Here is a 16,737-nt window from a genome sequence, read left to right as displayed (position 1 = left end):
TGAAATCTATTGGTTGTTCAACAAGCATGAAATTTATTCAGAATAAGCATTTTACAATTCTTGCAGTTTTATGTGTTGAAAGTGAGGCAGGATATGTAATATTCACTTTGTCTGTCAAACAGCATTTGTTCTGGTGTCCAGAAATAAACACTTCAGCTTCATCTGAACTGAATGGAAAATGACAGTACCTCCAGTAAATTGATGTCTTGCTGCAGATTCATCATCAATTGTATGTTGTATCACATTTCATTTCTAGTGACACCTGAGATTGTATCACAGATCAATTCCAGCAGCACTGATAATCCATTTGGAAGGTACATTCTGACCAAAATCACTATTAGCGATCATCTGATCCTTTCATAAATACATCTGATCTACGGCTACCGGTTTCTCGAAACAATTTTCAATCAGTACTACTGCAATAATATCTGCTGATCTTCATCTGATATAACTACTCGTTACACACCTATTACAGTTTCATCTGCACCATTTCCAGCTGCTCCAATTACAGCGAAATCCCTCACAGACACAACATGTATATTACTCCAGAGTTAAACAATTTTGAATAAAAAGATGAAAGTCATTGACTTCAGAAAACCTTCTTTGCTAGGATGTTCTATCACCAATTCCTCGCCCACACCATGTCCATGTGACGAGAGGCACATGTCTGAACGGTCAGGGCCCATGGCCTGGAAAATCCAAGTATAGGACCAAGAGACTTTTTTGAGACTGTGTCAAGAACAGTGTTCTGGATTACCTGCCTGATGAGAACCTGCCAAGACTTGGAGATTCTCGAAAAGAGACAGCCATTTTAAATGCAATTGCAGACTGAACAACTATTGAGCAGATGATTGAGCACCAAATTTGAGTTGAGGGGTGATTTAAGTATTGAAATCTAGAAAGCTGAACGTGGGCACCAGTGTGCAGAGCAGTCTAGAAACTTTAAATGGTCTGCGCCAGCAATCCGTACTCCACAGCGTTGGAACATCTAAAACATGAAGGCTAGCATGGTCGAGTGTGTAACATAACCGTGTGAAAAATGAACAAAGATATTTGTTTAATACTTTCTTCAATCCAAAGTGTCTGTGTTTGATTGCAGCTACAACAGAGCCTATCACAACTCCTCCTGCTACCACAACTCCAACAACGTTACCAAGCACTTCAGAGACAACAAGCGCATCTACACCAGTCTCAACAACACAGAGCTTGACCACAGACCTAACAAGTGGATCAAGTACACTGATAACAACTGCTCCAAGCTCCACACCAGAGCTCTGTAAGTATCCAAGGCTCTGTCCACGACAATGTGCATTGTATTTCTCATTGATCTATACAGAAAGTAAAAGATCAAGTGGATTGAATCTCATTTTGTCAATAGTGGGGTAGAGGTAGCATCTTTGAATATAGGTTTAGTAAGGTTAGGAGACACTGATGGAATCATTTAGATCTGCGGACAGAAGACGTGCAGAGAGAATCAGTGAATGATTCATGTTCCTAACCTGTAGTCTGAGATTAAGTTAAAATTTCTGCCTGAAGCAGAATTCGTCTCCACTACACCTGCCCTTAACGCTTTGGTACAGCATCTGTTCCTTTTAAAAAATACTGCTGCTGGAATTCCTGCTGTTACAAACTGCATAACCTCAGATCTAGAATCAGAATCCGGAGCATAAAGACTTTCAACATCACTACAATATGTTGTGAAATTTATTGATTTGTGCTAGCGATATATCTCAATATATAACAACAATAATAAGATGCTTTGAATTATGTGAAGCAATTAGAAAATACTAAATTAATGCTGATAAAAGAGAGCTAAATGTCTAGTCAATTAGAAGCGGTTGTCTCATCGTCCAATCAGAAATCTCATGATAGAGTGGAAGAAGCAGTTTCTCAAATAAAGAACCTCCTCCTGCTGAAAATAATACTGATGTACAAACAAAATTCTCAAGCATTTTCACCTCTACTCTTGTTCTCGAAGCCCCGTCTGAAGCAAAGACTCTTGTTATTAGCCTCCAAGTGCCAAGGTTTTAAACAGAGCAACAACCATTATGTCACCTGCATCACCTCCATGATTTGCCACAGCTATGAAATCTATTGGTTGTTCAACAAGCATGAAATTTATTCAGAATAAGCATTTTACAATTCTTGCAGTTTTATGTGTTGAAAGTGAGGCAGGATATGTAATATTCACTTTGTCTGTCAAACAGCATTTGTTCTGGTGTCCAGAAATAAACACTTCAGCTTCATCTGAACTGAATGGAAAATGACAGTACCTCCAGTAAATTGATGTCTTGCTGCAGATTCATCATCAATTGTATGTTGTATCACATTTCATTTCTAGTGACACCTGAGATTGTATCACAGATCAATTCCAGCAGCACTGATAATCCATTTGGAAGGTACATTCTGACCAAAATCACTATTAGCGATCATCTGATCCTTTCATAAATACATCTGATCTACGGCTACCGGTTTCTCGAAACAATTTTCAATCAGTACTACTGCAATAATATCTGCTGATCTTCATCTGATATAACTACTCGTTACACACCTATTACAGTTTCATCTGCACCATTTCCAGCTGCTCCAATTACAGCGAAATCCCTCACAGACACAACATGTATATTACTCCAGAGTTAAACAATTTTGAATAAAAAGATGAAAGTCATTGACTTCAGAAAACCTTCTTTGCTAGGATGTTCTATCACCAATTCCTTGCCCACACCTTGTCCCTGTGTGACGAGAGGCACATGTCTGAACGGTCAGGGCCCATGGTCTGGAAAATCCAAGTATAGGACCAAGAGACTTTTTTGAGACTGTGTCAAGAACAGTGTTCTGGATTACCTGCCTGATGAGAACCTGCCAAGACTTGGAGATTCTCGAAAAGAGACAGCCATTTTAAATGCAATTGCAGACTGAACAACTATTGAGCAGATGATTGAGCACCAAATTTGAGTTGAGGGGTGATTTAAGTATTGAAATCTAGAAAGCTGAACGTGGGCACCAGTGTGCAGAGCAGTCTAGAAACTTTAAATGGTCTGCGCCAGCAATCCGTACTCCACAGCGTTGGAACATCTAAAACATGAAGGCTAGCATGGTCGAGTGTGTAACATAACCGTGTGAAAAATGAACAAAGATATTTGTTTAATACTTTCTTCAATCCAAAGTGTCTGTGTTTGATTGCAGCTACAACAGAGCCTATTACAACTCCTCCTGCTACCACAACTCCAACAACGTTACCAAGCACTTCAGAGACAACAAGCGCATCTACACCAGTCTCAACAACACAGAGCTTGACCACAGACCTAACAAGTGGATCAAGTACACTGATAACAACTGCTCCAAGCTCCACACCAGAGCTCTGTAAGTACCCGAGGCTCTGTCCACGACAATGTGCATTGTATTTCTGATTGATCTGTAAACAAAGTAACTGAACAAGTGGATCGAATCTCATTTGGTTATTTTGGGGTAGAAATACCTCCATTGAATATTGGGCCAAGAAGTTGAGAACACACTGATGGAATCATTTAGCTCTGCGGACAGAAGACGTTCAGAGAAAATCAGTGAATGATTCATGTCCCTGACCTGCAGTCTGAGATACTGTTATAACTTCTGCTTGAAGCAGAATTCATCTCTACTACACCTACCATTAGCAGTCCCGTAGAGCAACTGTTCCTGTTATAAAGCCTGCTGCTGGAATTCCTGCTGCTTGTGTTACGTATCCCGTAACTGGATAACTTACCAGCAGAGATAGAGAGGTCCGTTGAAGTCTGATGGCACTATTTTCAAACGTTTTTATTTATAAAGGGCCACAAAAGTAAGGTTAATACAAACATTCAGATAATGCATGTCGTCAATACTCAATCTAAAGCACGGGTATCGTAATAAGCATCCTTAAGAAATAATCTCGACTGTTGTCTAGGGGATAATATATTGTCCGTTGGAGATATAAAAGTCACTCAGAAGTCTGCAGGCTTCAGCCTTTTGGGAATCGCTGGGTTTCACGTGTTTTAGAGAGATTGGTGAGGAAAGGAAAAAACTTGCCCGGGTCTTTATGAAGCAACTCCGTTGAATCAGGGGAGTGTTAGTTCCCCGTTGTTAGTTCAAAGTCCTTTTCGGTGTTATCAGCCACCCGCTCCCCAGGCAAAGGAGAGGCGGAACGCACGTGGCTTTGTATAGCTTCCCGCTAGTATGGGAGCGCTGAGCGATGGTGTCCTTCTGGTATGTCGCTGGGGTACCGCTTCCTGCATTCCCCTCTTATCTTGACTTGCAGAGTTGTAGATGTCCATCAAAGTAGGGTGATGCAATCCCCACCCCCACATTGCCCGAGGGTGTCCATATCCGTGGTGGCTGTCATGTAGCAGGGACGTGCACTTCACACAGGTGTCTCTAAGAACAATGGCCAAAACCGTTGCATTGTCTCTGTTTTCCTGGGTCGGAGACCCAAATTAATAGTGATCTTGCGATTCTCCGGAAGGAGGGGGCTGTTCCCGCCCCTTCGGCCCCTCAGAGCTGTGGTACATTCATAACACTTGAAACTCCTTTCACCTCAGGTATAGAAGCAGAAGCTGGAGTAGAATCAGGTTTAATGTCACTAATATATGTTTTGATATTTATTGATTTGGGCTAGCATTACTTTGCTATATTTAACAATAATAAAAAAGCTATGAATCATTTTAAGTAATTATGAAATATTAAATTAAATAATACTGCAAAAATAGACCTAAATGTCCATTGAATTAGAGTTGGTTGTCTCATGGACCATTTAGAAATCTCAGGACAGAGTGGAAGAATCTGTTCCTCACATAAAGAACTTCCTCCTGCTGAAAATAATACTGATGTACAAACAAAATTCTCAAGTATTTTCACCTCTGCTCTTGTTCTCAAACCCTCATCTGAAGCAAAGACTCTTGTATTTAGCCTGCAAATGTCAAGGTTTTTAACAGAGCAACATCCATTATGCCACTTGCATCACCTCCATGATGTGCCACAGCTATGAAATCTATTGATTGTTCAACAACCATGGAATTTAGTCAGAATAAGCATTTTACAATTCTTGTAGTCTTCTGTGTTGAAGGTGAGGCAGGATATGTACTACTCACATTGTCCCTCAAACAGCATTTCTTCTTGTGTCCAGAGAGTAAACAGTGCATCTTCATCCAAACTGAATGGAGCTGTGGATAAAATGTCAGTTCCTCCAATAATTTGACGTTTTCCTGCATATTCACCATTCATTTTGTGTTGTGTCACATTTACTTTCTCATTGATACCTTAGATGGTAACACAAATCAGTTCTAGCAGCGCTGAAGATCTATTGGGAAGAAAAATGCTGTCCAAATTCACAATTAGCAATCATCTGATCCTTTCATAAATACATCTGATCCACTGCTACTGGTTTCTTGAAGCAATTTTCAACCAGTACTGCTGCAAGTATATCTTCTGATTTTCGTTTGATACAACTACTCATTACACACCTATTACTGTATCATCTTCAAATTTCCAGCTGCTCCAATGACTGCTAAGTTCCTCACAGACGCAATGTGTATATTTCTCTATGGGCAAACAATTTTGAATAGAAAGATGAAAGTCATTGACATCAGAAAACCTTCTTTGCTAGAATGTTCTATCACCAATTCCTTGCCCACACCTTGTCCCTGTGTGACGAGAGGCACATGTCTGAACGGTCAGGGCCCATGGCCTGGAAAATCCAAGTATAGGACCAAGAGACTTTTTTGAGACTGTGTCAAGAACAGTGTTCTGGATTACCTGCCTGATGAGAACCTGCCAAGACTTGGAGATTCTCGAAAAGAGACAGCCATTTTAAATGCAATTGCAGACTGAACAAATATTGAGCAGATGATTGAGCACCAAATTTGAGTTGAGGGGTGATTTAAGTATTGAAATCTAGAAAGCTGAACGTGGCCACCAGTGTGCAGAGCAGTCTAGAAACTTTAAATGGTCTGCGCCAGCAATCCGTACTCCACAGCGTTGGAACATCTAAAACATGAAGGCTAGCACGGTCGAGTGTGTAACATAACCGTGTGAAAAATGAACAAAGATATTTGTTTAATATTTTCTTCAATCCGAAGTGTCTGTGTTTGATTGCAGCTACAACAGAGCCTATTACAACTCCTCCTGCTACCACAACTCCAACAACATTACCAAGCACTTCAGAGACAACAAGCATATCTACACCAGTCTCAACAACACAGAGCTTGACCACAGACCTAACAAGTGGATCAAGTACACTGATAACAACTGCCCCAAGCTCCACACCAGATATCTGTAAGTATCCAAGGCTCTGTCCGCGACAATGTGCATTGTATTTCTGATTGATCTGTAAACAAAGTAACAGATCATGTGGATCGAATCTCATTTGGCTATTATGGGGTAGAAATACCTCCATTGAATATAGGGCCAAGAAGGTGAGAACACACTGATGGAATCATTTAGCTCTGCGGACAGAACACGTGCAGAGAAAATCAGTGAATGATTCATATTCCTGACCTGTAGTCTGAGATAATGTTATAATTTCTGCCTGAAGCAGAATTCTTCTCCACTACACCTACCATTATCACTCCAGTACAGCAACTGGTCCTGTTATAAATACTGCTGCTGCAATTCCTGCTGTTTCAACCTCCATTCACTTCAGATTTAGAATCAGAAGCAGGGCAGAATCAGGTTCAAATATCACTGAAATATGTTGTGAAATTTGTTGATATGCAGCAGCAGTACATTTCAATTTATAACAGAAATATAAAAGCAATGACTTATGCTATGTTATTATAAAATATTAAGTCAAATAATACTGCAAAAAAAGAGTTAAATGTCTAGTGAATTAGAGTTGGTTTGCTCAATATCCATTCAGAAATCTTATGATGTAGTGAAAGAATCTGTTCCTCAAATAAAGAATTTCTTTCTGTTGGAAATACTACTGATTTATCAACAAAATACTCAAGTATTTTCACTTCCATTTTTGTTCTCAAAGCCACGCCTGAAGCAAGTGCTCTTGATTTTAGCCTCCAAGTGTAAAGGTTTTTACGGGAGCAACAACCATTTTTCTACCTGCATCACCTCCATGAATTTCCACAGCTAAGAAATCTATTGGTCGTTTGACAACCATGGAATTTAGTCAGTAATGGCATTTTGAAATTCTTGTTTTCTTCTTTATTGAATGCGAGGCAGGATATGTATTATTCACATTGTCCGTCAAACACCATTTGTTTTTTTTTTAAGAATCTTCTTATTGGTACATAATCTTCTACAGCTAAGAAATGATGCAAAACTTCAACAGATTAATATGTATCCAATTAATAAAGCGGGAGAAAAAAAGCTGATCATAAAATATAAAAATGGAAAAAAATATATACATATATATATATAATTATGTATAGGCAAAAGAAAGGAAAAAAGAACCCTGTTAACTAGGAAAAAAACCCCCACTAACTACAAAAAAAAAGAAAAAAAAACATTAGTAATCAACCCCCCTGGAGCAATACGTTTGACCATCATCTAAATATTTCAAAAAAGAGTCATCAACAGCCATTTCTACTTATAAAAAAATAAAATTGGAAGGAAACCATATAGCGCAATTCAAATTAAATGATACTAATTTGGCAAAAGAACTCCATCTTCTTTCAAATTCGAATCGAGGATCAAAAGTTCTACTTCTATTTTTTTCCCAAACTAAGACATACCATTATTTGAGAAAACTATTCAATTAATGTAGGGGAAGAGATGTCTTTCCATTTTAATAAAATAGCCCTTCTTGCCAGTAGTGTAACAAATGCAATTACATGTTGATCTGAAGATGAAATACCCTGAATATGATGCGGCACCATTCCAAATAGAACAGTCAATCTATTAGGTTTTAGATTAGTTTTCAGAGCTTTAGAAATTGTAGAAAATAAAGATTTCAAAAATTATTTTAATGAAGAACATGACCAGAACATATGTGACAAAGTAGCTATTTCAGTTTTACATCTATCACAGTAGTTGCCTAACTAGGAAATATTTTAGATAGTCTCTCCTTTGTTAAATAATAAAATTGTGAACAATTTTAAATTGAATTAAACAATGATTGGCACATACAGAGGAAGAATTTACGTTTTTCAAAACTCAAAGCCAATCTTCATTAACAAAGGTCATATTAAGTTCTCTCTCCCAATCTTGTTTAATCTTTAGTGATAGGTTCTCTTTTTGTAACAAAAATAAATTATAAATTCTGCTAATGGAACCTTTCACTAAGGGATTCAATTTCAAAATGGTATCCAACAAATCAGATTGTTGTAAATATGGAAACTTAGGTAAATATTTTTGTAAAAAATGTCTAACCTGAAAATATTGCGAAAAATGTGTATGAGCGAGAGAATATTTGTTAATTAACTCTTCAAAGGTCATGGATCGACCATCACAAAATAGATCTATAAAAGAATGGATCCCTTTATTTTTCCATAGGAGAATAGGAGTTGTTGAAGGTTTAAATGAAAAGTTTTGATATAAAAAACCAGACGATGTAAATTGTTTAACATTTTAAAAATTACAAAACTGAACCCAAATCCATAAGGATTGTTTAATAACTGGGTAAAGATTTAAATTTGGAATTTTAGAAAGCTGTAAAGGTAATGGAGCTCCTAAAATTGAAGTTAAATGAAATTGTTTAACAGCTTTTAATTCCAACTCTACCCCTAATGGTTTTTGGTTCTTATCGAGCCAATATAACCAAAAACATAATTGTCTGATGTTCTCAGCCCAATAATACAGTCTTAAATTAGGAAGTGCAAGTCCACCATCTTTTTTTAGATTTTTGTAAATGATACTTATTAATTCTTGGTCTCTTATTGTTCCAGATAAAGGAAAAAATAAGAGAGTCAATTTGATCAAAATTTTTTTAGTTACAAAGATAGGTATATTTTGGAAAATATATAAATATCTAGGTAAAGTCATCATTTTCACAGCATGAATACAACCTATTAAAGAGAGAGTAAGTGGATACCATCTAGAAGATAGTTGTTTCATGGAGTCCATTAAAAGAACTATATTAGCTTTATAAAGATCTTTATATTTTTTAGTAATTATAATACCCAAGTATCTAAATGTATTAACAATTATAAAAGGAATATCATTGTATATACTAACAGGATCATTTAATGGAAACAATTCCCTTTTATTCAAGTTAAGTATATATCTTGATTCCTCAAGATTTGAAATAAAAACCAAAAGATCATCTGCATAAAGAGCAATCTTATGTATGGTTCCATTCATAGAGATACCTTGAATATTTTTAGCTTCACGTAGTGTTATAGCTAAAGGCTCCAATACAAGATTAAATAATAAAGGGCTTAATGGACATCGCTGTCTAGTACCACGAGAAAGTAAGAAAAAAGACCTGCAGTTATTAGTAATGACCATGGCAATAGGATTCTTATAAGTCATTTGAATCCATCTATTGAAATTATTACCAAAACCAAATTTTTCTAATAACCATATAACATATAACCATATAACAATCACAGCACAGAAACAAGCCATCGTGGCCCTCCTAGTCCGTGCTGAACTCTTAATCTCACCTAGTCCCACCTACCCGCACTCAGCCCATAACCCTCCACTCCTTTCCTGTCCATATACCTATCCAATTTTACCTTAAATGACACAACTGAACTGGCCTCTACTACTTCTACAGGAAGCTCATTCCACACAGCTATCACTCTCTGAGTAAAGAAATACCCCCTCGTGTTTCCCTTAAACTTCTGCCCCCTAACTCTCAAATCATGTCCTCTCGTTTGAATCTCCCCTACTCTCAATGGAAACAGCCTATTCACGTCAACTCTATCTATCCCTCTCAAAATTTTAAATACTTCGATCAAATCCCCCCTCAACCTTCTACGCTCCAATGAATAGAGACCTAACTTGTTCAACCTTTCTCTGTAACTTAAGTGCTGAAACCCAGGTAACATCCTAGTAAATCGTCTCTGCACTCTCTCTAATTTATTGATAACTTTCCTATAATTCGGTGACCAGAACTGCACACAATATTCCAAATTTGGCCTTACCAATGCCTTGTACAATTTTAACATTACATCCCAACTTCTGTACTCAATGCTTTGATTTATAAAGGCCAACATTCCAAAAGCCTTCTTCACCACCCTATCTACATGATACTCCACCTTCAGGGAACTATGCACTGTTATTTCTAGATCTCTCTGTTCCTCTGCATTCCTCAATGCCCTACCATTTACCCTGTATGTTCTATTTGGATTATTCCTGCCAAAATGTAGAACCTCACACTTCTCAGCATTAAACTCCATCTGCCAACGTTCAGCCCATTCTTCTAACCGGCATAACTCTCCCTGCAAGCTTTGAAAACCCACCTCATTATCCACAACACCACCTACCTTAGTATCATCGGCATACTTATTAATCCAATTTACCACCCCATCATCCAGATCATTTATGTATATTACAAACAACATTGGGCCCAAAACAGATCCCTGAGGCACCCCGCTAGTCACCGGCCTCCATCCCGATAAACAATTATCCACCACTACTCTCTGGCATCTCCCATCTAGCCACAGTTGAATCCATTTTATTACTCCAGCATTAATACCTAATGACTGAACCTTCTTAACTAACCTTCCACATGGAACTTTGTCAAAGGCTTTGCTGAAGTCCATATAGACTACATCCACTGCCTTACCCTCATCAACATTCCTCGTAACTTCTTCAAAAAATTCAATAAGGTTTGTCAAGCATAACCTTCCATGCACAAATTCATGCTGGCTACTCCTAATCAGATCCTGTCTCTCCAGACAATTATTAATACTATCTCTAAGAATACTTTCCATTAATTTACCCACCACTGATGTCAAACTGACAGGTCTATAATTGCTAGGCTTACTTCTAGAACCCTTTTTAAACAATGGAACCACATGAGCAATACGCCAATCCTCCGGCACAATCCCCATTTCTAATGACATCTTAAAGATCTCCGTCAGAGCTCCTGCTATTTCTACACAAACTTCCCTCAAGGTCCTGGGGAATATCCTGTCAGGATCCGGAGATTTATCCACTTTTAAATTTCTTAAAAGCGCCAGTACTTCCACCTCTTTAATTGTCATAGGTTCCATAACTTCCTTACTTGTTTCCCACACCTTACTCAATTCAATATCCTTCTCCTTAATGAATACCGAAGAGAAGAAATCGTTCAAAATCTCTCCCATCTCCTTCGGCTCCACACATAGCTGACCACTCTGATTCTCTAAGGGGCCAATTTTATCCCTCACTATCCTCTTGCTTTTAATATAACTGTAGAAACCTTTAGGATTTACTATCACCTTATTTGCCAAACCAACCTCGTATCTTCTTTTAGCTTTTCTAATCTCTTTCTTAAGATTCCTTTTACATTCTTTATATTCCTTGAGCAATTCCTTTACTCCATGCTGCCTATATCTATTGTAGACATCCCTCTTTTTCCGAACCAAATTTCTAATATCCCTTGAAAACCATGGTGCTTTCAAACCTTTAACCTTTCCTTTCAACTTAACAGGAACATAAAGATTCTGTACCCTCATAATTTCACCCTTAAATGACCTCCATTTCTCTATTACATCCTTCCCATAAAACAACTTGACCCAATCCACTCTCGCTAAATCCCTTCGCATCTCCTCAAAGTTAGCCTTTCTCCAATCAAAAATCTCAACTCTCGGTCCTGTCCTGTCCTTCTCCATAATTATATTGACGCTAATGCTATTGTGATCACTGGACCCGAAGTGCTCCCCAACACATACATCTGTCAGCTGACCTATCGCATTCCCTAACAGGAGATCCAACACTGCCCCATCTCTAGTCAGTACTTCTATGTATTGTTGCAAAAAACTATCCTGCACACATTTCACAAACTCTAAACCATCCAGCCCTTTTACAGAATGAGCTTCCCAGTCTACGTGTGGAAAATTAAAATCTCCCACAATCACCACCTTGTGTTTACTACAAATATCTGCTATCTCCTTACACATTTGCTCTTCCAACTCACGCTCCCCATTAGGTGGCCTATAATACACTCCTATCAGTGTTACTACACCTTTCCCATTCCTCAACTCCACCCAAATAGCCTCCCTAGAGGAGCTCTCTAATCTGTCCTTCCAAAGCACCGCCATAAGATTTTCTCGGACAAGCAATGCAACACCTCCTCCTCTGGCCCCTCCTATTCTATCACACCTGAACCAACTAAATCCAGGAATATTTAGTTGCCAATCACATCCTTCCTGCAACCATGTTTCACTAATAGCTACAACATCATAATTCCAGGTATCAATCCACGCTTTAAGCTCATCCACCTTTCTTACAATGCTCCTAGCATTAAAATAGATACATTTAAGATACTCTCCACCTCCTCCTCTCTTTTCATCCCTAACAATGCATTCAAATTTATTATCCTTTTCTTTCTTCTCCCCTACATCTTCGGGCTGAGCGCATCCATTCTCCATCACCTGCCTTTCCTCCCTCACACACTGTCTCTTTACTTGCTCTACTGGTGAACTAACCTCCTCTCCCATAGTTTCCTCAAATTGATTCCCACCCCCCCCATTTAACTAGTTTAAAGTCCGCCCTGTAGCCCTAGCAAACCTCCCCGCTAGGATATTGGTCCCCCCAGGATTCAAGTGTAACCCGTCCTTCTTGAACAGGTCACACCTGCCCCAGAAGAGGTCCCAATGATCCAGAAACTTGAATCCCTGCCCCTTGCTCCAATCCCACAGCCACGCATTCATCCTCCACCTAATTCCATTTCTACTCTCACTGTCGCGTGGCACAGGCAGTAATCCCGAGATTACTACCTTTGCGGTCCTTCTTCTTAACTGCCTTCCTAACTCCCTATACTCTCGTTTCAGGACCTCTTCCCCTTTCCTACCTATGTCATTGGTATCTACATGTACCACGACCTCTGGCTCCTCACCCTCCTACTTCAGGATATCTTGGACACGATCAGAAATGTCCTGAACCCTGGCACCAGGGAGGCAAATTACCATCCGGGACTCCCAATCACCTCCACAGAACCGCCTGTCTGAACCCCTGACTATCAAGTCCCCTATTACTATGGTCCTCTTTCTTCTATCCCTACCCTTCTGAGCTACAGGGCCGTCCTCTGTGCCGGAGACCCGGCCACTGTCACTTCCACCAGGAAGGCTGTCCCCCCCCAACGGTACTCAAACATGATTACTTATTGTCAAGGGGTACAGCCACTAGGGTACTCTCTAGTACCTGCCTCTTCCCCTTCCTGACCGTGACCCACCTATCTGCCTCCCTTGGCCCCGGAGTGACCACCTGCCTGTAACTCCTCTAAATCACCTCCTCACTCTCCCTGACCAGGTGAAGGTCATCGAGCTGCAGCTCCAGTTCCCTAACTCGGACCTTCAGGAGCTGCAGTTTGGCGCACCTGGCGCAGATGTGGACGTCAGGGAGGCTCGGAGACTCCAGGACCTCCCACATCCGACACCAAGAACAACAAGCTGCCCTCACACTCATACTTCCCGAATAACTGAACAACAACAAGAACTAAAAGATAAGCCTACTGTGCCCTCTTCCGCCTAGGCCCCCTGAGCCCAAGCCTACACTCTGCTCCCGGTGCACTCCACTGCCCGCAAATGAAGCTGCCCGCTTCTTAATGCTGCGTTCTTTTTATATCTTCCCACCTTCCCAGGCTTCTTCACGGGCCTGCACAGTCCCGCTGCTCAGAACTCCGATCTGAGAAGCAATTGGACAATTTGAAAATGGCCGCCACTGCACTTCCTCTCAAGGCCTCGCTGTCCTCTTCCAAAAGAGAACTACCTCACTTAGTCTCTCCTTTTTATCTAATACTTTAAACAAATATGGCCACTCAACTCTGTCAAATGCCTTTTCTGTATCGAGAGAGATAACACATTGAGGTTGCTTAGATAATGATGAATAATGTTCATTAATCTCCGAACATTAGAGAAAGAGTAACGGCCTTTAATAAAGCCTATTTGATCCATAGAAATGATTTTAGTTATAATATTTTCCAAGCAATTAGCCTTTATTTAAGAGAGAAATTTTTGTATCCACATTTAGTAGCAAAATAGGTCAATAGGATGAACATTCAACAGGATCTTTATCTTTTTTAAGAATTAAGGAAATGGATGCTTCATAAAAAGAAGAGGTTAAATTACCCTTCTCAAAGGATTCATGAAATATTTTCAAAAGATATGCAGAAAGTAATCTTTCAAATTTTTTTGTAAAATCCCACTGAATAACCATCAAGTCCAGGAGCTTTACCTGACTGCATTGATAAAATAGCTTTTTGAATTTCATGCTCGGCAATTGGAGCATCAGACATCTGTTGTTCTTCAACAGAAATTTGTGGAAATTTAATCTTATTTAAAAAGCCTTCATTTTAGAGGAATCTGCAGGAAATTGAGATCTATAAAGATCAGAATAAAAATCTTGAAGAGTATTATTAATGTCCTCATGGTTACTTGCTATATCACCATTATTTGGCAATCCAGAATCCTGAGATTCAGAAAGCTGAAGAGACTGCGGATCGAATTTCACAAAATTCTGAAGGGCATGGATGGGACAGACCGAGAAGCATTCTCCTTAGCAGAGATGTTATTAATCAAAAGGCAAAGAGTTTTTGAATAGGGAATATATTGCCTGAGAGGCTACTGTAGACAGGTACTCTTACTGATATGGTCCGGTCCGGAGCCCACATTCTGGTTCCTGATCCGGTCCGCGGACTCTGGACTCTGGGTCTTGTAGCCATCCCTTGTTTCGCCCTTGAGCCCAATTAGTCACCTGAGGATCATCTTGGCTTAAGGAGACGCACCTGATACCCATCGGCTGATGGTGTATATATAGGGCTCTGGGACTGAGCATAGTTGGGGTTGTCCTGCCTATCCTGTTCCTCTAGTTGCCCTGGCTTGGAGTTCCCCTGGTTAAAGATGAGTTCTTTGAGTAAGTCTGGCAGTCACCCTGGACCTAATTCCCTTCCTTTCACTTGCCTCCGTTGGGCAGGCTGGCTGGACTGCTGTTGCCTGGCGCGGGAACTCTGCCCCTTTCCATTCCTTGCTGCTGACGGGTTGTGCCCTGCAACCTACCCAGGTGCCCTGTGACCTGCATAGGCCCCTGTGTTCCTGCCCGAGAGGTCTGGGCCCTGCCCAGGAGTTATGTGGCCCACCCAGTGAACTCCAAGATCCTGCCTGAACTCTGTGACCCTCTCTGAACCCCAGAATCACCTTGAACGCCACGGTCTCCACATCTTGTCCGTTGTTCCCGTCCTGCCCCTAGTACTTTAGTGTCTGTGTCAAGAATTTGGGTCTAGTCTCACATCCCCTTATGACATTTACAACATTCAGCAAGCTTTTAGATTAGCACTTGAATCTTTGTGGCAGAAAAGAATGCAAGTTGAATGCTGGAAAATGGGATTAGTATTTGATGGTTGCATTCACCTGTTGAAGTGGACTGGAAGAACTGTTTTTATGCTGCATGACTTTAAAACTCACTTTTTTGGTTCTATTTTATCAGTGGTCAGCTCTCTTTTCTCTAGGCCTTCAAAAGGAAAGAGGAAAATTGATAGAAGAGTCTCTGACAAAGCTATAAACAGTTTATAATGTGTCTCTAACTCTACCCTACCCTGCCCCAATCTCCATCTGCCCCATTTTCTTTTTGCTCCTTTATTTCTAGCTATCAACCACCAGCTGCTTCACTCTCAAACTCTGACCCTCCCCCACCTGACTCCATCTGCCCAAAAACTCCCTCCTTACCTGGATCCACTGTTACGTATCCTGTAACTGGATAACTTACCAGCAAAGATAGAGAGGTCCGTTGAAGTCTGATGTCACTATTTTCAAACGTTTTTATTTATAAAGGGGCACAAAAGTAAGGTTAATACAAACATTCAGATAATGCACATCATCAATACTCAATCTAAAGTGCGGGTATAGTAATAATCATCATTAAGAAGTAATCTTGACTGTTGTCTAGGGGATAATATTTTGTCCGTTGGAGATATAAAAGTCACTCAGAAGTCTGCAGGCTTCAGCCTTTCGAGGAATCGCTGGGTTTCACGTGTTTTAGAGGGATCGGTGAAAAATGAAAAAAACTTGCCTGGGTCTTTATGAAGCCACTCCGTAAAATCAGGGGAACGTTGTTTCCCCGTTGTTAGTTCGAAGTCCTTCTCAGTATTATCAGCCACCCGCTCCCTAGGCCAAAGGAGTTAGGAGCGCACATGGCATTGAGTGGCTTCCAGCTAAGGGAGCACTGAGCGAGGGTGTCCTTCTGGTGCATCGCTGGGGTACTGCCTCCTGCCGTCCCCTTTTATCTTGACTTGCAGAGTTGTAGATGTCCATCAAAGTAGGGTGATACAATCCCCACCCCCACATTGCCCAAGGGTGTCCATATCCATGGTAGCTGTCACGTAGCAGGGACATGCACGTCACACAGGTGCCTCTAAGAACAATGGCCAAAACCGTTGCATTGTCTCTCACTTCCTGGGTCCGAGACCCGAATTAATAGCGATCTTGCGATTCTCTGGAAGGAGGGGGCTGCTCCCGCCCCTTCGGCCCCTCAGAGCTGTGGTACATTCATAACACCACCTATTGTCTTCCAGCCTCCGTGGTGTATGACAAGGGAAGAACAAAGTTTCCAGATACACTAAACATTTCAAAACAAGAGTCACTCTAGCATTACTCCCCAACTCTTTCTCTGCAACATCACCATCTGCAT

The 16,737-nt window shown here is 40.3% G+C and overlaps 1 protein-coding gene across 1 annotated transcript in view; it reads left to right on the top strand.

Annotated features, from left to right (window-relative positions):
* The window catches only part of LOC132403417 (mucin-3B-like), a 190,493-nt gene that overhangs the window by 104,282 nt on the left and 69,474 nt on the right, over window positions 1-16,737 (top strand). Inside the window, exons 42-44 of the mRNA XM_059986826.1 lie at window positions 1,100-1,276; window positions 3,187-3,363; window positions 6,109-6,285. Of these exons, the coding sequence (XP_059842809.1) occupies window positions 1,100-1,276; window positions 3,187-3,363; window positions 6,109-6,285 (531 nt within the window). The remainder of the gene's footprint in view (window positions 1-1,099; window positions 1,277-3,186; window positions 3,364-6,108; window positions 6,286-16,737) is intronic.

Source organism: Hypanus sabinus, chromosome 2 (assembly GCF_030144855.1).
Source record: "Hypanus sabinus isolate sHypSab1 chromosome 2, sHypSab1.hap1, whole genome shotgun sequence".
NCBI lineage: Eukaryota > Metazoa > Chordata > Chondrichthyes > Myliobatiformes > Dasyatidae > Hypanus > Hypanus sabinus.
This window is presented reverse-complemented; position numbering and strand designations above follow the sequence as displayed.